Source organism: Myotis yumanensis, unplaced genomic scaffold (genome assembly GCF_028538775.1).
Source record: "Myotis yumanensis isolate MYYU_CA2020_CCGP unplaced genomic scaffold, mMyoYum1.0.hap1 SCAF_11, whole genome shotgun sequence".
Taxonomy (NCBI): domain Eukaryota; kingdom Metazoa; phylum Chordata; class Mammalia; order Chiroptera; family Vespertilionidae; genus Myotis; species Myotis yumanensis.
Genome location: NW_027223762.1, coordinates 70,653,550 through 70,674,544, shown reverse-complemented (window position 1 = coordinate 70,674,544; position 20,995 = coordinate 70,653,550). Strand labels below are relative to the sequence as shown.

The 20,995-nt window shown below is 41.0% G+C and overlaps 1 protein-coding gene across 2 annotated transcripts in view; it reads right to left on the bottom strand.

Annotated features, from left to right (window-relative positions):
* The window catches only part of LOC139020158 (testis-specific gene 10 protein), a 137,412-nt gene that overhangs the window by 16,050 nt on the left and 100,367 nt on the right, over positions 1–20,995 (bottom strand). For both annotated transcript variants that reach the window (XM_070429877.1, XM_070429876.1), the window contains exons 15-18: positions 14,400–14,609; positions 4,708–4,910; positions 1,961–2,065; positions 1,631–1,780 (exon numbers count right to left, since the gene is read on the bottom strand). In XM_070429877.1, the coding sequence (XP_070285978.1) occupies positions 1,631–1,780; positions 1,961–2,065; positions 4,708–4,910; positions 14,400–14,609 (668 nt within the window). The remainder of the gene's footprint in view (positions 1–1,630; positions 1,781–1,960; positions 2,066–4,707; positions 4,911–14,399; positions 14,610–20,995) is intronic.

Sequence of the window (20,995 nt, the reverse complement as noted above, 5' to 3'; positions counted from 1 at the left end):
ACATCCCTCTCACAATCCCTCTCATAATCCCTCTTACATCCCTCTCACAAACCGGCAGTCGGACATCCCTCCCCCAACGGCTCCCCTGCCAGCCTGCCTAATTGCCCCTAACCGCTTTTGCCTGCCAGCCTGATCACCCCCTTACCACTCCCCTGCCAGCCTGATTGACGCCTAACTGCTCCCCTGCTGGCCCAGTCGCCCCTAACTGCCCTCCCCTGCCAGCCTGGTTGCCCTCAACTGCCCTCCCTGCAGGCCTGGTCCCCCCCAACTGCTCTCCCCTGCAGGCCTGATCGCCCCCAAATGCCCTCCCCTGAAGTCCTGGTCACCCCTAACTGCCCTCCCCTGCAGGCCTGATTGCCCACAACTGCCCTCCCCTGCTGGCCATCTTGTGACCACATGGGGCGGCCATCTTGTGCGAGGGTGTGACAGTCAATTTGCATATCACCACTTTATTATATAGGATATTTAACTAGATGCCTGCAAGACTTAGGCCTTAAGACATATGGGGATAGGAAGGAAGAGTTGCAAACAGATCCTGAACTTTTAAAATCCTCAACCCAGGATATTTTATTCCTTTTTTTTTTTTTTTTTGAGAAAGTGGAGGAGAGGGAGAGGGAGAAGACAGAAACATCGATATGACAGAGACACATCTATTGGTTGCCTTCTGCATGTGGGGGCTGGGGATCAAGCCTGCAACCAAGATACGTACCCTTGACTGAAAATCAAACCTGCCAGCCTTCTATCTCTGAGTCAATGCTCTAACCATTGAGCAACCAGCCAGGGCCAGATCCCAAACTTTTAAAAAATGTTGGTCTGCTTATTGTGGTAACATAGGTGAGAAATTTTGAAACATTTTTTATGCATTCTGGGATTAAAGAAAGGAGTAACTATGCTGATATGGAGTAAATGTGTTGATGAGCCAGGGTACCCACTGTAGAAGAAAGGACTTACAAATACAGAATGGAAGAAGGCAAGGTGAGGATGGTTTGGAACTTGAATTATTGTTTTTTTGGAAAAATGTGGGTATGGAGAGAGAGGGAGCATGTGCAAGAGTGTGAATGTGTGAGACAGCACATGTATTGTCTCAAACACATAAAAAGCAAATTTGGTAAAATTTTAACAATAGAGAATATGGGTAAATGGTATACAGATGTCCATTGTATTATTTTATTTTTATTTTCATTACTGCTTGTAAATTTGAAATTATTTCCAAATAAAAATGTTATTATAAATTTGTGACATATAGAAGTGTATCTAAAATTTTACCTCTAATATTATTACTTTCATAAAGCATTCACATTTACGGTGGTATAAAAATAAACCAATTTTTTTTAATCAAAGTTAAATTATTTAATTAACTTATCAATTAAAATTAATACAAATTGATGTAGAAATAACAAGAAAATCAGATTTAAAATATATAATTATGTAATCAGGTAAAATAAAGATCTTTCACTTTAGAATATTTATATAAAACTAATAGTCAAAATACTTTTTTATGTGAACATAAGTAATCATGTTTCAATAGCACTATTCCTGACAGACTGTTACTGAGTTTCCTTACATCCTCAAATAGTCACTGTATATATTGCTATATGGTCCCCAGAGAATGGACCCTTAAACCACTCACTCTTCTAGAGATCGATCCAGGCCTCGGTCAGGAGATCGGTGGTGAGCACGTTCCGGTGAATGACATTTTGTATTTGGCTTTAGTGTAGAACTCAAATGATAAGCATTACTTGAGTAGTTCTGGCGGCGAAGTTCTTGCACAGCCCTATCCCTAAAGCAAAATGTTTAAAATAGAATTTCTTAAACTTTATATCCAGTGGCATTATTAATCCAGTGGCAAAACTGAAGTTCAATTCACATTTTAAAACCTAGCCATCATGGAATAACCAGAATCTGTTGTTATCTAAGAAAGAATGCTCCCAGCCTAAATACTGGATAGAGACCAACTTACCTTTCAAAGCGCTCGGTCCCTAGCTGTCTTTTGGTGATGTCTAAATCAGCTTCCAGTTGCGTGACGACATTCCTGAACTGGGCCACATCTCTACTCTGGATGGCCCTGTGTAAAAGAATGTAAGAGAGAGAGTTGATTAGACTTTTAAAAGTCTAGAACTTCTGAACCATGTTGGCAATGTTCTCAGCTGGATCCAAGCCAAACTGTGATCTTTATGGACGTATATGCCAATTTTAGGTGTAGTAAATGTATAGGTAGCCTACTTGAAAAGCTTAAGGTGTGCCAATCACACTCAATTAGTTCAACTTTCTCTGTGTCAGTTTCTTTGTGTTTACATGGAGTAATATTATCTATTATCAATCTCTATTACCTATTTACTGCACATCTATATATATATATAAAAGTTTAAGCGACTGGCCGACCAGTCAACCAACCAGTGGCTATGGTGCGCACTGACAACCAGGGGGTAGATGCTCAAAGCAGGAGCTGTTGAGTGCAGTGACTTGGCAGCTGCGGTTCTTGGGTGATATACCTGGAACCATAGAGGAGGGAGCCCAATTCTGGGGTGCGTCACCTGTGAACCGCCCTCTCACAATCTAAGACCCCTCAGGGGATGTCAGAGAGCTGGTTTCTGCCCGATCCTCACAGGCCAAGCCGGCGGACCCCACCAGTGCATGAATCCGTGCACCGGACCTCTAGCCCATTGGCTCCCTACTTCGGGTCTGGCTCCCCACTGGGCCTCTAGCCCATTGCAGAGGTCGTGGGTCTGGCCCTTACAGTAACTTTTTGACTCAATTAGCTAAATGATGAGATGTGCAGGGCTTACTAGCTGTGGCCCCCGACGTCTGGTGCCCACACCGGCCCATGTGCTTAATATCGATTTCCAGTGGAGGCAGTGAATTTTCCCACTACCATTCTCAGCTGGGAAACTGGCTGCAGCTTCCCTCCTTCTAGGCGGACAGTAGCGCCAGCAGGCAACCTCCGAGGAGGGAAGGAGGCAAAGGAGCAGCTCAGTTGGGAAGAAGGAGGTTCCCACCCCCACAGGACTCCACCTGGGCGGAAGGGCCAGGGCAGGAGCCTGACATTGAGCAAGGTCCTGCCCTAGGCTGACTAGATTCCACGCTAAGTAAATCCTGTTTGTTAAATAATTACATTTTACAGCCAAATGCCCACAAGTTGTCAGTTACCACCAAACTTAGAGTAAAGTGAGATGAAAGAAGCGAGACTGATACAGAGAGAAAGTGACATAATATTGGGAGAAGAGAGGAGGGAGTCCGATTCTGGGGTGTGTCACCTGAAAACTGCCCTCTTGCAATCCGGAACCCATGGGGGATGTCAGAGAGTCGGTTTTGGCTGATCCCCACAGGCCAGGCCGAGGAACCCCACCAGTGCACGGATCTGTGCACTGGGCATCTAGTTATTTTTATAGAAGTACTTTAAAGTATTGTACTCTTGAGTAATGGTATAACCAAATAATCAAAACTGGAATTCACTAGCACCATGATTCACATGGTCTTTTATATATTAGATCAACCAAGTGCTTTATGTACACTCAGAATTAAATCTGATATTCCCACACACACTGTCCTCCATTTAACAGGATCTCCTTTAGGGCTAAGCCATGCCACAAACCCCCATAACGCGGCGCACTGTCATCAGGAAGATAACGACGGAGATGAATGCTGCTTGTGCGGAGCGCTCTACCCTCTGCTTGTTCCCAGGACAGCACTCTAGAACACACAAGTTGATCGTGTTTACCAGGGTAAGGGACAGTACTGACCAGCCAGTCTAAAACAGAAGGTAGTCTTTAAGGGTTACATTCTTAAGAGATTTCCACCTCTGGCTTGAGAAAGTGACCTGGCAGAACCGGTTAAAGGTAGCACAACAGCCCAGCTGCAGTGACCAAGAAGGACTCAGCGACAGCTGCCATAACCTGGAAACAGTTTCTGAAGGAACTGGCTTTGGCTTTGCAGGTTGGGCTCAGTCAGGGGCTCCTGTGAGTGGCTGATCCCTGAGACCATGATTCCTGACCCTCCCCAGGCCCCAAGCTCAGAAAGGAGGGCAGAGTTGAGGCTGGATGAAAAAGTGTTATAGAGGAGACAGGTAAGAACAGAGGCTGGGGGTCCCCATGCCTCTGTTTTTGGTGAGAGGTGACCAAGTTTACAATAGAACATTCACTCTCCAGGCAGGCATTTCCACCCACCCTTCCAGCAGGGTCATGGAATAAGCTGCTAATGGTGCTGGGATGCTGAAAGAAGCAGCCACAATCATGCTCTAAGGAAAGTCTTCAGTATTCTGTGAATGCAGGAGTCCTTGCAGGTACCTAGTGTGTACAATTATAGGTACACAAGCAAATACAGTGTGACAAATGGAAAGATTAGGGAGCAACACCACGTGGGTTCATATATAGAAAAATTCTTCTGGCTTCAGAAGTGTATATTTTTCTAATCTGGTTATAATATTTCCTAAAGACAATATTTTAGACCAGACATCTTATTATACCCAAAGCTCTATTGGAAACAATTAACACAATGGTTAAACTTAAATTTATATCAATTTAGCTAAACATATAATAGAAACTAGCACTAAATTTTTGGCAAATCACAATATTTCTGGTTCTCGGTTTAATTAATGGCTAATTATGGATGCTTAAATTATATAAATTCCAGCTTTAAAATTCTACTAACCAATAAAGTATCAAAAATTTAAGGAATATGACTTTGTTATTATACTGCTAACAAACTCACATTTTATTTTCTGCCAAACACAGGTGTTCTTTAAGCAGCTGAATTTCAGATTCTTTTTCTTGAAGCGCTATCTGAGACTGATATTCTTTGTCCCGATTGGCCACCAGCAAAGCTTCTAGATTCTGCATGGAGATTCTCTCATTTGTCATCTGACTTCTGAGGAGTTCTATTTCAGAACGAGCAGAATCTAATTCATTCTCCATCTGTACAACAATAGGAAGATATCTATACTTATTCCCATTCATCACTTAACTGATAGATTATCAAAGACTTATAAAATTTCTGTATTATGTAATAAGAACCCCTTTAATTTCTTTCTTTTTCAAAATCCTCAACTGATATGTTTTTATTGACTTTAGAGAGACAAATGTGAGAAAATGAGAGAGAGATGAACTTTGATGTCAGAGTGAAACATTGATCAGTTGCCTCCCATTTGCGCCCCCACAGGGAACAAACCTGCAACCTAGGTATGTGCCCTGACTAGGAATCAAACCCACAACCTTTTGGTGTATTGGATGATACTCCAACCACCTGATCCACCTGGCCAGGGCCCCTTTAATTTCTTAAATAGAAATATTGTCCTCCTTCTTACCAAATACACATACACACACAGAGTTTCATTTCTTCCAACTTTTTGATCATATCAGAAAATTCATTAAGTAATGAGTTATTTACCTCAAACTGCAAACAATTTCCATTTCCAGCTTTGATATTTATTTATATATTTCTGCAAGACTGACATGGTGATACCTGTGACCACTGCTTTTACTCTGTTAAGTGAGTTACAAACATCCAACTACATTATGGAGTGTTATTGCACTCCATTGTTAAGGAAGACAAGGAGTCATTACACATGCCCTCCCTTGCATAAACCCTTGGAAAGCTTCATTTTTTGGAAGGTTATCTTGAACCTGAAATACACTGTGCAAGCCAAATGTTTCTCCAAAAGAAAGAAAACCAGACATTACTATTTAGTAAAAAAAGTATTCCTAAAATTATCTCATAATACACATTACAATAAATTATATATGCATTTAAAAAGTTAAATGTGGCCCTAGCCAGTTTTGCTAGGTGGATAGAGCATCGGCCTGTGGACTGAAGGGTCCCAGGTTTGATTCCAATCAAGCACACATGCCTAGGTTGCAGGCTCAATCCCCAGTAGGGGTTGTGCAGGAAGCAGCCAATCAATGATTCTCTCTTATCATTGATGTTGTAATCTCTCTCTCCATCTCCCTTCCTCTCTCTGAAATCAATAAAAATATATTTAAAAAACTAAAAAATGAGATTAAAGGAGGAGGGGGAGGCAGCTGGGGGAAGAACTTCCTGAACTATATACAATTAAAAAGTGATGTCTGACCAAACAAAAACATATTGATAGTCTATATAAAGCTTAAAATTTACAAGAAAACAACAGGAAGAAAATAAACTCAGTAAATAAAATAAAGAGTTAACATCTTACTAATATAAGAAACTCATGCAAATTGAGAAATGTGAACAGAAACATATAAAATATATCTAATTATTAAACATAAGGGGAAATAACCTTATGAATAATCAAAGAAATATAAGTTAAAACAAAATGCTATTTCTAGTTTCTTAACCTTGACAGTAGCGACCTTTTGGGTTGGATGAGTACATAGCGTAGGGAGCTGCCTATGCCTCACAGTGTGCTTACAGCACCCCTGACCTCTACTAGAGGCCAGTGGCATCCCCCACCCCAGCAGTGACAACCACAAGTGTCTCCAGACATTGCTGGATGTCCAGGGGGAGCAAAATCTCTGATCCAGTTTAACAAATTGGTAAATTTCTTAGTGTGTGTTGATTAACATTAAAATGGGCAATAGTAATTTCATACACCCTGCAGGAATACAAAATGGAACATCACTTTTTTTGACAACAGCTTTATTGAAATATAATTCACATACCATATATAACTCACATATTTAAAAGGTACAATTCAATTTTTTTAGTATATTAGAAGAGTTTTGCAATCATATCATAACTAGAGGCCCAGTGCACAAAAATTTGTGCACTTGGGGGAGGGCAGTCCCTCAGCCCGGCCTGTGCCCTCTTGCAGTCTGGGACCCCTCGGGGGATGACCACCTGCTGGCTTAGGCCCGCTCCCCAGGGGATTGGGCCTAAGCTGGCAATCAGACATCCCTCTGGCAGCCCAGGAGCCCTCGGAGGAGGTCCACTTGCTAGCGGGGAGCAGGCCTAAGCTGCAGTCGGACATCCATAGCGCTGCTTAGGAGGCGGGAGAGGCTCCCACCACCACTGCTGTACTGGCAGCCATCAGCCTGGCTTGTGGCTGAGCAGAGCTCCCCCTGTGGGAGCACACTGACCAACAGGGAACAGCTCCTGCATTGAGCGTCTGCCCCCTGGCGGTCAGTGTGTGTCATAGTGACCAGTCATTCCCAGTCGTTCTGCTGTTAGGGTCAGTTTGCATATTACCCTTTTATTACATAGGATAGAGGCCTGGTGCATGGGTAGGGGCTGGCTGGTTTGCCCTGAAGGGTGCCCCGGATCAGGGTGAGGGTCCCGCTGGGGTGCCTGGCCAGCCTGGGTGAGGGGCTGATGGCGGTTTGCAGCTGGTCACACCCCCTTCAGGGTGGGGGTCCCCACTGGGGTGCCTGACCAGCCTGGGTGAGGGGCTGAGGGCTGTTTTCAGGCTGGTCAAGGCCCCTGGTGACATAAGCTCCCAGCCTCTCCTTTTTTTTTTTTTTTAAATTCTGAGGTTTATTTACCTTCTATAATTGAAACCTTGAAGCATTGAGTGGAGCTCAGAGCCGGCCAGGGCACGCGGGAAGCTTGGCTTCCTCCATCACTGGAGCAACCATGCCTCCTGCTCGCTCCAGCTCTGTGGCTGTCGGCCACCATCTTGGTTGGGTTAATTTGTATATAGTGGCTCTGATTGGCTGGTGGCCATGGCTTAAGGTGTGGCAAAGGTACAGTCAATTTGCATGTTTGTCTTTTATTAGATTAATTGCACACTTTAGTGTTAGAATTTTTCATCATCCACAAATAAAATCCAGTACCCATTAGCAGTCTCCCCAAACACCTACTGTCCACCGTCCCAGCATCTGCCTGAAACAATCCCTAATCTACCTTCTGTTTCTATGATCTGTCTTATTCTGGACATTTCATACAAATGGAGTAGTACAATGTGTGTGTGGTCTATTGTGACTGGTTTCCTTCACTTAACCTAATGTTTTCAAGAGTCATCCATGTTTTAGAAGGTGTAGTTCTTTACTACATTTATTGCCAAATAATATTTCCTTGCATAGATGTAGGGACACTTGAATTATTTACTTTTTCTGGCTATCCTACATAAAAAGAGCCTAATATGCTAGTGTCCGGTCCTCTGGTCAGCCATTCAACCAATCAAAGCATAATATGCTAGTGATATGCTGAGGCCACTCAATCGCTTGCTATGGTGTGCACTGACCACCATTGGGCAGACACTCTGACTGGTAGGTTAGCTTGCTGCTGGGGTCCGGCTGATCAGGACTGAGCGACACGGGTTGGACATGCCATGGAGCCCTCCTGCGGTCCCTTCCTGGCTGGCCAACCTCCCGTTTGTGCACTGATGGGGTCCCTCGACCTGGCCTGCACCCTCTTGCAATCTGGGACCCCTCAAGGAATGTTGGAGGGCTGGTTTCTGCCCAACGGCAGAACGACTGGTCGCTATGATGTGACTGACCACCAGGGGGCAGATCCTCAACGCAGGAGCTGCCTCCTGTTGGACATCCTCTGAGGGCTCCTGGACTGTGAGAGGGCACAGGACTGGCTGAGTGCCCACCCCCACACCCAGTGCATGAATTTTGTGTACCGGGCCTCTAGTTATAAATAATGCTCTAAGAACATTTATGTACAAGTTTTTGCGCATACCTATGTTTTCATTCCTTTTCAATAGATAGGAGTGGAATGTCTGGGCTCTATGGTAATTCTATTTTTAACATTTTAAAGAACTGCCAAAATGGCCTCGCTATTTTACATTCCCACTAGCAATGTATGAGGGTTCCAAATTCTCTAGATCTTTGCCAACACCTGTTACTCTCTGTCGTTATGTTTTTTCATTGTAGCCACTCTAGTGTTTGTGAAATAGTATTGCTTTGATTTGCATTTCTCTGATAATTAATGATGTTGAGCAGCTTTTCATGAGCTTATTGGCCATTTACGTATCTTCTATAAAGAAATGTCTCAAGATCTTTTGCCCTTTTCAGTTGGGTTATTATTAAGTTGTAAAAATTCTTTATACATATCCTGGATACAATTCTCTTAAAAGATAAATGATTTGAAAATTTTTTTTCCCATTCTGTGCAATGCCTTTTTACTTTATTGATATCATTTGCAACACAAAAGTTGTTTTGATCAAGTCCTTTTCATTTATTTTTTTCTTTTGTTGCTATGCTTTCTATATGTATCTAAGGTCATAAAGATTTATATACAGGCCTATAATCTATTTTAAGTTAATATCTGCATGTGGTATGTGATAGGAATTCAACTTCATTCTTTTCCATGTAGATGTTCAGTTGTCCCAGTACCATTTGTTAGAAAAATTCTTCTTTCCCCATTAAACTGTACTGACACCAATTTTTTGAAAATCATTTATCACAAATATAAGAGTTTATTCCTGGACTCTCGATTCTGTTCCATTGACCATTGTCTTTCCTTATGTTAGTACTACATTGTCTTGATTGTTGTAATTTTGTAGTGAGTTTTGAAATTGGGAATTGTTAGTCCTCTAATTTTGTTCTTCTTTTTCAAGATTGTTTTGGCTATTCTAAGTCTCTTGCACTGCACATTAACTTTATATCATCGTGTCAATTTCTATAAAGAAGCCAGCTGAGATTCTGATAGGCATTGTATTGTGTTTTTTTAATCAATTTGAGTTAGTATTGCCATTTGAACAATGTTAATTTAAGTCTTCTGATGAATGAATATAGGCTGTCTTTCTATTTATTTAGGTCTTCCTTAATTTCTTTTAACAATGATTTTCTGTCTTATAAAGTACACGTTTTGCACTTCTTTGTTAAATTTATTATTTAGTATTTTATCCTCTCTTGACACCATCCTTTTGTATTTAATATCATTTGATGTATTAGTTTTCTTATTTCCATTTTTGAATTATTCATCCACTCATATAAAATATGATTATTGTATATTAATCTTATATCCTGCAAACTTGATAAATGTATTTATTAATTTGAATGGTTTTTAAGTAGATTCTAGGATTTTCTATATGTAAGATCATCATCTATAAATAGAGATAGTTTTACTCTGTACCGATCTGGATGCCTTTTGTTTCTTTCTCTAGCCTTATTTCTCAGGATAGAACTTCCAGTACAATATTAGCTACAAGAGGTGAGGAGAGCATACTGTATTTGCTGTGTTACTGACAAAAACAAGGAAAAACATTCACTCTGTTACCATTAAGTATATGTCAATTGTGGGGTTTTTTGCAGATGCTGTTTATCAAGTTAAATTCTCTTCTGTTCCTAGTTTATAGTTTTTTAAAATCATAAAATGGTGTTGAATTTTGTCAAATGCTTTTTCTACATCTACTGGGATGATCATTGGTATCTGTTCTTTATTTTATTGGTATAATACATTTCATTAATTGTTTTTCAGGTAATAAACCAACCTTGCATTTCTGGGGTAAATCCACTTAATCATGGTATAAATTCATTTTTAATGATGTTGGATTCCATTTTTAGAAATTTTTCATCTAAATTCATCTGCAGTTTTATTTGCTTATGAAAAGTAGACAGATATACTATATTTATTTAGAAGAAAAAAAACCTAAGACCTAGTTAAACTATATGGAATATGAATTATATTTCTTCAAATATGTTAACCGAAAATAAAGGAGCCCTGGTTGTGTTGCTCAGTAGTAGAGCATTGGCCTATGCACCAAAGGGTTGTGGGTTTGATTCCTGGTCAAAGGCATGTACCTGGGTTGCAGGTTCAATCCCCAGTCCTGGTCAGGGCTCCTGTGGGAGGCAACCAATTGATGTGTATATTTCACATCTCTCTCTCTCTCTCTCTCTCTCTTTCTCTCTCTCCCCCTCCCTCCCTCCCTCCCTCCCTCCCTTCCCCCACACACTCCCTTCCACTCTCTCTAGAAAAATCAAGGGAAAAAAATATCCTTGTGCCCTGGCCCATGTGGTCAGTGGTCAGACTGTCAGCCTGTGCACTCAACAGTCAAGAGTTTGATTCCCAGTCAAGGGAATGTACCTGGGTTTCAAGTTCAATCCCTGGCCCTAGTTGGGGCACGTGCGGGAGGCAACCAATCGATGTGTTTGTCTCATATTGATGTTTCTCTCTCTCTCTTCCCTCTCCCTCCCCCCTTCTACTGTCTCTGAAGAGCAATGGAAAAAATATTCTCAGATGAGGACTAAACTATATATATATATATAGTTCTCATCTGAGGAGAAGATTAACAACAACAACAACAAAATCTCCTCAGATGAGGATTAACCAAAAAAAAACAAAGAAAGAAAATGAAGGCTGTTGATCCAAAATGGTGGTTGTGTAGGTGGATGATACACTCACCTCCTCCCAAGACAAAACTTGAATTACTACTAAATTATTAAAAAAACAACCTGAATAAACAACTGAAGACTAGCTGAAGAGTTTGACAACCAAGGATTTACAGAAGAAGCCACAGAAAGACTAATAGGAAGGGCAGAGATGCAAGAAGAGCTGGCCCTACTCCTACAGGTAGTTGCTGAGGTTCCAGAGGGATATGTCAGCTGCAGGAGATTCCCCATGAGAAGTGTGGTTTCTAAACCCTAAGCTAGGCTCCCCAGCCCAAAGCACCAGAGGCAAAAAGTGGCACCCACATAGCACCTGGCTGTGAAAAGCAGCAGGGATTCTCTCCGCCACAGAGAGGGGCAAGTCCACTACAGACACAGGAACCCTTTAAAGAGCCAACTCACAAAATTTCATTCACAGCCGCTCAACTGGGGCTTCTGTGGAGGGAAGGTGGAATGGACTAGAGTCTAGGTTTTGTGGCTCTGGGGAAGGAGCTTTCAGGATCCTTGTATTGAGTCATTCACCCATAGCAGATGCCATCTTTCTTGGGTGGTTCACTCCCCTCATGCAGCATCAGCCTAAGGGACAGCAATAGCCCTGCCCTCTGGACTCCCTCTCACCCCACCCTTTAAACCTCATGCCTTCCTGAGGAGTATAGACAGAGGCCCTTGCAGTGACTGAGTCTAATAGGAAGCTGGCAGGCAGAGGCAGGCTGGATCTTGTCATGGTGGATCTTGTAATGGTGCGTTGGGATTTTGCTGACCTGCTCTCAGGCTTGGTGCTGGTAAAAATAAACCTTGGTACGCAGCTTAGTCTTCCCATGCACACAGGTGCAGCAGAGGCAGCCATAAACCGTGGAACACTTATAGCTACAGACAGGTTTCCATAAGCCAGTCACAGGCAGCGTATGACATTAGCCTGCATCAACTTCCTCCCAAGAGGCCCAGAACCAACAAACACAGTGGCCAGCTTTAGACAACATCAGAGCAGAATGCAATGAGCTTTATAAGCAGCATATCAAAAGGGAGACCTTGGCAGGCACCAAACCCTGCTTAGGCAAATTCTGCTTCCTGTGGTCAGCCTCTGTACAGCAGATTGCATGCTATGGTCAGGGTTGAGCCTCACAGTTAGCCAACCTGGGGGTCGATCCCACCCCGTAGGTCAATAGCAACCAAGACTCAATTATAACATTAGGGCCACATAACCACACAAGGCACATTCTAGGAGCACACAGCTTAGGTGGCCAAGAGACTGCACCACTGGGTTCCACAGGCCACCTACTACACAAGGCCATCCCACAAAGACTGGGAGACATAGCAGCTCTATCTAATACATAGAAACAAACAAAAAGAGGCAGCCAAAATAGGAAAACAAAGAAATATGCCTCAAATAAAAAAAAACAGGAAAAATCTCCAAAAGAAAAGAGCTAAATGAAATAGAGGCAAGTAATTTATCAGATATAGAGTTCAAAGTAATGGTTATAAGAATGCTCAAAATCATGAAAAAGGACATAGAAATCATAAAAAGGACCAATCAGGAATGAAGAACACAGTATCTGAAATGAAGAATACACTGGAAAGAATAAACAATAGGTTGGATGAATCAGAGGACTGAATCAGCAATTTGGAAGACAAGGTAGAAAAAACACACACCCAATCAGAGCAGCAAAAAGAAAAAAGAATTTAAAACATTAGGATAGTTTAAGGGACCTTTGGGACAACATGAAATGTAACAGCATCTGCATCATAGGGGTACCAGACATAGAAGGGAGAGAGCAAGGGATCAATAGCTTATTCGAAGAAATAATGACAAAAACTTCTGAACTGGAGAGGAGAAAGACACACAAGTCCAGGAAGTACAGAGAGTCCCAAACAATATGGACCCAAGGAAACCCACATCAAGACACATCCTAATTAAAATGGCAAAAGTGAAAGATAAAGAGAGAATATTAAAAGCTGCATTAGCCTGACCACTTAACAACTATGAGGATAGCTATTATAAAAAAGAAAAGAAAAGAAAAAACAAAACTACAAATAACAAATGTTTCAATTATTACATGTATTATTTTTCCAATTTGAAAACACCAACTAAAAAGTTCTTTTTAAAGAAAAAATTAAGGACGTATTATTTAAATTGTTACAGTGAGTATCTATGAGTTACTTTCATCATTAAAATGTTCTTGCTGAAATAAAAAAATAATTAAAGGAAGAGTCTGACAATAATGGCATATACTTCATTCATAAAATATAAACAGTAAATTCTTACAGAAACCAGCTAGCTACATGATTCTCAAATGCAACATATTCTCCTAACAAACAGTAGACTAAGAAAACTAAAATTTCAATAGGATTTGAAACTAATAGAAATGTACACATGATCAAATTTGTTAATTCTTCAGTTACACTATGCAACTTGTATACATATACTTTAGGATCTGAGTTCCATCTCTCTCTCTAGACGCATCTCCAGCCATTTTCACCCATGCATGCTACACTGGCCATTGAAAATTACTCACTATTCACGCAAGAAATCGCTTTTACCTCCATTCATTCCCTATGTTGTTGTTCCCTCTGAATGAAACACCTCATCTCTTCTGTGCTCATTAGTATGTCCACTCCCTCCCGACACCCACAGGCTGAATAGGATCTCCCTCTCTAAACTGTATTTCTTAGTAGAACATTCATCCTAATGTCAATAATGAAAGGTCCGTGAGAGCAGCGGCCTGTATCTTTTGAACATTATAGTCACAGTGGCAAACACAATGTCAGGCACACGGTGGATATAATCAACTGAGTTACAGTTTAAAAGAACCCAATTAGTAAGTAAATTTAGCTAAAAGAATGTCATTAAAGTTATAATTTAGCTGGATGGACCTCAACCTCATGGTTCTTTACTGATAGGCATGTAAAGATGTTTTATAATTCTCCTAGGACTTAGACAAAAGTAAATATAAATTAAATGCTCAGAGGAAGAGTTATGTTACTTACTTGAATTGTTGGAATATAGCTGTCAAATTAATCTCTGGGACTTAAAAAAGAAATCTGAAGGTGAGAGACAGGCTTGATATAATATTAAACACAACTTTTTTCTAATCCTGTAGTAATTTTATATACTAGAAATATGAAAAAATAAAACATTTTAAATGCATTACATACCATTTCAATTTCTTGATCTTTAGCAATCAGCTGCCTATTAAGAAGTTCCTTGCTTGAGTCAAGTTTAATACAAAGTTCCCTTGTGGAAGACAAGTCTGCAAGGGCAGACACCTTTTCAAACTGAACCTTCTGAAGCTCCTCTTCCATCTTCACAAGAGATTTATGCAACGTACAAATCTGGGCCTTGTAAGACCTTTCTGCATTTAAGTGCTACAAAGACAAAATTATTATTATAGTTTTTAACTTGGAAAAAAACTACAACATAGAGCACAAAATGGGGCAAATCTTTTACTAGTAATGATAGTACACTTACATTATAAGGAACTTTAGATGCTATAGGTAGTAATATATGTACAAAACACTATGACACACACATTTGGGTTTCAAGTTTCTATACACAAAGCCCATGAGTAAGGTGGTTAACATATTTGGAAAACAACTTTTCCCACTTAAAAGTCTCAGCCCCAAAGCTGGTTGAGATATACACATGTTTGGTCTATAGTTCTGTCTGTTTGCCACAGTTTCTATTATTCTATAATATAAATATTAGTGTTGTCTTTAACAATAAAGTGACAAATGAAACAGCTACTATTTCACTCATAATACTCATTTTCCAATACTTAAAATATATGTTGATATTGATCATCCTATATAATAAAAGTGTATGTATGCAAATTGTCCCCTCGACCAGGAGTTCATCCGGGAGCTTGACCAGGAGGCAGGGCTGGCCGGGGGAGGGAGGGAGGCTCTGGCGGCAGCCAGCAGCTGCTAGGGACCCTACCAGTGCATGAGTTTCATGCACTGGACCTCTAGTAATATAGTAAAATGAGGATTGATAACTCTCTAACACTTACCTTAGGGAAAAAGACTCCGGGCAAGTATAAATTAAGAATAAATCCACATTATGAGAAATAAGGGTATGTTTTAAAAATGGTAATCAAGTTATATAAATGCTTTCAAACATTCAAGGTAATCCCTCCTTTTTCAGAAAAAAAATGTCTTAAATACACTACCATCTACAAAGAAGCATTTGCTATTATGTGAAGATAACAGAACTGAGAGGCAAATAAAGACACTTTTCTACTTTTACAACTCGTTTTAAAAGTACAAAGCACTAAAATATTGCTTCTGGAAAAAATTATTTGGTCACAATTCACTTCTACCTTTCTCCCTCCCTTCCTTCTCACTCACTGTATTTCTCACTCATTCTTTTTTTTAAGTATTATTATTCTTTTTTTTAAGTATTATCATTCTTTTTTTTAAGTATTATTATTTTTTAATCTTCACCAAGGATATTTTTCCATTGATTTTTAGAGGGAGTGGAAGAGACAGAAAATGACAAAGAGAAATATCAATGTGAAAGAAACACATCGATTGGTTGCCTCCTACAGGAGCCCTGACCATGGTCTGGGCAGGGGAGGAGCCTGCAACCAGAATCAATGGAACCTGGGACCCTTCCATCTGCAGGCCAACACTCTATCCAGTGAGCCAAACCGGTTAGAGCCTCACCCATTCTTTAAATCACCTCCAGTCAATGTGCTTAAATGCATATCCAATGGTAAGCAAAATGGTCTCTGCTCTGACAAAACTTTCAGACTATGGGGGAGTCATGCATCAGTCAAATAACCAAATGAATATATGTAATTCATAGATGAACTTTTAAGGAAGAAAGAAAAATCCTCACATGCCGAAAACAAAGAGAAAACAAAGCCTGAGCAGGAAGCAAATGAAAGCCTAAAGCTAAGAGTTGGGGGTTGAAAGAGCCACTAACAGTGAATGACTTATATTTCAACATTCAAGCAAGTATAGGAGACAAGATGTAGAATTAATGGAGAGTTGGAACTGAGACCTGTACATAATTTGGGGCCCTTGAGAGGAGGCTCTGAGGGGAAAAAAATCCACTCAACCTCACAGAAATATGAACAAAAATTTATCTTGACCTAGTCTCTGGATACGGAGAAAAATGTCTTCTGTAAGAAACTGAAATCTTAGGTCTGAGTTCACTCAATTTTAAAGTTAGACTTTACACTACCCATACAAATTCTAAACTTCAACATAAAGTTTGTCCCTTTGTAGAAGCCCACCCAAATCCCTGGCCACAATAGGAGTCTATAGAAGAAACAACGTTCTTTTTAAAGAGATTACAGTCAAGTAGTGAGAGTCAGAGTAACACAGCACATAGCAGGATCAGAGTTCTAGAACTTCAAATTATTGAACAAAATATTTTAGAAGGCATAGGAAAATATGCTTAAAAGTTGTAAAGACATTAAAGAAAAATTAATAAGACATGTGAAAAAGACTCAAGTAGGACTTCTAGAAAAAAAAATAAATGAAAAATTAATGAATGCATAAAAGAACAGACGAATACAGTTTGAGAGGGAAGAACAAACTAAAAGACAGATCAAAGAACAGAGAGATAAACAAATGGAAACTATGATAAAATATTAATAAACATTTGGGCTAGAAGATTCAAAAAGTGTATTTTAAAAGTTAAAGGAAACAGTAGAGTAAATGTGGAGGCAGTAATATTCAAAGAAATAACACCTGAGTATTTTCCAGATTCATAAAAGGCATGGATACTCTAACTGAAATAGTGCAACCTAACCAAGACATTCCTCCCCAAAAGAATCCATACCTAGACATATAATAGTGAGACTACACACAAAGAAAAAGAGAATACCTTAAAAGGAACCAATGACAGGATAGACTTATAAAGAATTACAATTACAATGAGAATAGACTTCTCAATAAGACAATTATGTTTAAAATTATAATAGGGAAAAATCCTGAATCTTGAATTCTATATTCAGCTAAACAAATATATAAGAATGAGAGTAAAATAAAGCCATTTGCAGAAGAGACTGAGAAAATAAACTGACAGATCAAAGAAAGTAAGTTTAAAGAAAGAAAACAAAACTTAGAAGGAAGAAATAGAATGTAAGAAGCAATGATGAATAAAAACTTTTGTAAACATGTGGGTGGATACAAATAAACATTGACTGAAAAGATAATAAAAATAGTAATGATTAATTTTTAAGGACATAAAAAGTATTTCAAGATGGCTGCAGAGCTACATTACAGAGCAATCAACCTGAAAAACCAATTGAAGGCTAGCTGATCTGAAATATTATAACCAAGGAGCACAGAAGCCACATGGAGGCCTGGTAAGAAGGGTATATAAATGACAGCCCCATCACACAGGTGTGGCCATGGCTGAGAGGCCAGAAGGATACTGTGACTGTGGAACTTCCTCTCCATAGGAGCTAGGGTCTCAACCCCACATAGGGATTCCCAACCCAGAGCAACACAACTGGGAAGAGAAGCCTGCACAGGAATCAGTGAGGATTTAGACTGCCTGGGAGGTTCAGATCACACCCTCTTAGGGAAAGAGCACTCCTAAAAGTTTAGCACCAGCCTGGGGTGTTTGCTCCAAACAGACTCCAACTGCTGGTGATGCCATGCGGTGATACTCAGGTCCTACAATGGGGTCTGCTGGTCACACCCAGCAGTGACTTAAAGAGGCTCTCTATTTTGGGGGGAGGCTTTTGGAAGAGACATACGTGAGTAAACTGTGTGAACTGGGAGAGAGGGTTGGTCTCCCACTTCTGAGCACTAACTGGTGCCTGTCCCTTCACCTATTGAGCTGCTCAGCCTGCCTTGCCGTTTGGCGGCGCAGGGAACCTGGACTTTCAACCCTGTCCTGATGGGTTTGGAGCCCATGCAGAGCTCCTGGGACTTTGGGCTCTGCTCTTCTGAGAGCAGTCACATGGAGAGATCAGAGCGCCACACAGCTGACCTTTGGCCCCATCCTGCCAAGTTTGGTGGCACAGAGGGGCCAGGGAGCCACATAGAGCTGTGATTTTTGTACTGTGTCTCCCAAGGAAACTTCTGTATGGGAACCAGATGGGCAAGGGGCAAGTGCTGGGCTATGTAACTACATTTGCTGGCACCACCCCCAACAGGATACTGTTTGGATCAGCCCTGACAAGTCCCAGATACCCGCAATGGGAACAGTTCCATTGGGCGGGGGGGGGGGGGGGGGGGGGGGGGGGGGAAGAGCAGCTTAGAGAGGGGACATTCAAAGTATGAGATCATCAGAGGCTATTGTCAAAGACCAGAACAAAATGCTTAGCCCCCTCCTGTGGACAGGGCTGGCATCATGAGCAATGGGAGACTCTTTTGATCTATGGCCCTGAGCCCAGGGCAACTGAGCTTGCTCCTGAAGAGGGGACAGCTAGTTGTACCCAAACTGACCTGCACTGAGCCCCCCTAGGGAGAACTAGAGTTGGAGATACTGGTAGAGACGGAAGGGTTTGGCTTTGAAGCAGGGGCCACTTTTTGCACATTGAGTTTCTAACTGTATGATCACCAAGTAGGGGACCCTAAAACCCTATTTCAATTAGGTTGGGCTCATCTAACAGTTCTCTTCAGAAAGCTCTGGAGGAAGACCAGGCACCCCCTGCGGTAGGCAGAGTAGTTCTCAGGTGGAGGTGGACCTCGGGAAACATCATTCCTTTTACAGATCTGCCCTCAGTTCCATACTGGAAGAAGCTGATCCTTTTATACTGATTGATCCCTCCAATGCACATTCAGGTCCAGTAGATGCAAACAGTGAACAGCATGGCAGCTACAGACAGATAGGCCAAAGCTGGTTATACACAAAGTGTGACAGCAACCTGTACCCGAATGCCACCCAAATTGACCAAGAACCAACACAACCAGTGATGAGCTTCAGACTATACCAGACACAACTATCCATACAAATGACACACACACAAAGGAGGATTCTGGCAGGCACCAAACCCTGCTGGGAACAACTTTGCGATGGGGAAAGCCCTGCACAGCGTTTCATACACAATGAGCAAGGTATACTCCTATAGCCACCCATCCTGAATGGTTAACTCCACCCATGAAAGAGCCAACAGCATTCAAGACACAACTATAACTGGGGGTGCACAGAACCCACAAGAACATTCTAGGAACATGGAACTCAAGTGATTTGAAAGATTGTGCCACTGAGTAAAACAAGACACATCAAGACTGCACCTGCACAGCACCTTGCATGCTATGATTGGGGTTGAGTCTGTCAGCCAGTCTGAAGGTTGATCCCACCAATGAATGGCCCAAAAGTAACCAAAAGCAAATTACAACAGAAAGGCCCACATGAACCACACACGTGACATTTCTAGAGCAACCAGCTCAGGAGATCAAGAAGAATGCATCACTGGGTCCCATAGGACACCTAATATACATAAGGCCACTCAATGAAGGCTTGGAATCATAATAGTTCTATCAAATACATAAAAGCAAACACAAAGAAACAGCCAAAAGGGGATGACAAAGAAACAGTTCCCAAATGAAAGTTATCCAAAAAAGACCTAAATGAAAAAGAAAGGGCAAGAATTTATCAGATATAGAGTTCAAAGTAACAGTTATAAGGATGCTCAAGGAACTTAGTGACAATTACAACAGAATGGGAAAGGGCACAGAAACCATAAAAAAGAGTCTGTGAAAATTAATACCATACCTGACATCAAGAATACACTGGAAGCCAAAACCGTTTGGCTCAGTGGATAGAGCGTCAGCCTGCGGACTGAAAGGTCCCAGGTTCGATTCCGGTCAAGGGCATGTACCTGGGTTCCGGGCACATCCCCAGTAGGAGATGTGCAGGAGGCAGCTGATCGATGTTTCTCTCTCATCGATGTTTCTAACTCTCTATCTCTCTCCCTTCCTCTCTGTAAAAAATCAATAAAATATATTAAAAAAAAAAAAGAATACACTGGAAGTAATTTAAAATAGTTTGGATAAAATAGGTTGGATTTGGAAGGCAAGGTAGAAAAAGAAAACCAATCAGAGAGGCAGAAAATAAAAAAATAAAAAATAAGGATTGAAAACTTTGGATGACATGATATGTAACAACATCTGCATCTTAGGGGGACCAGAAAGAGAAGAAAGTGAACAAGTGAATGGCCAAAAACTTCTCTAACTGGGTGAAGGGAAAAGTCAAGTTCAGGAACCACAGAGTTTCGATCAAGATGAGCCCGAAGAGACCCACACCAAGACAAAGCATAATTAAAATAGCAAAGGTTAAAGACAAAGAAGAATCTTAAAGACAGCAAGAGAGGGAGTTAGTTATGTACAAAGGATTTCCCATAAAGCTGATTTATCAACAGAAACCCTTTAGATCAGAAGAAATAGGCATGAAGAATTCAAAGTAATGAAAAGCAAGGACAAGAAACCAAACTCCTCTATCCAGCAAGGCTATCATTTAAAATTAAAGGCAAAATAAGGAGCTTCCAAGACCTAAAAAAGCTAAAGGAATTCATTACCATAACACCAATAAGAAATGTTAAAGAGACCACTTGAAGAAGAAGAAACATATAGAGAGGGACATAGGTATAAAGGAAATATGATAATAAGTAAATATCTATTTGTGTAAAGAGCCAGGGTCCATAATGACCAAAGGCTCAACCAAGTGGGTGGGGACTGGCAAGCGGGCTAAACTCCTCAAGGTTCCTGGTGGCCGAGGGTGCAGAGCGGGAGTGCAAACGTGTGGGTGGGTGCATGAGCATGGACTCGAGCAACATACACTCACA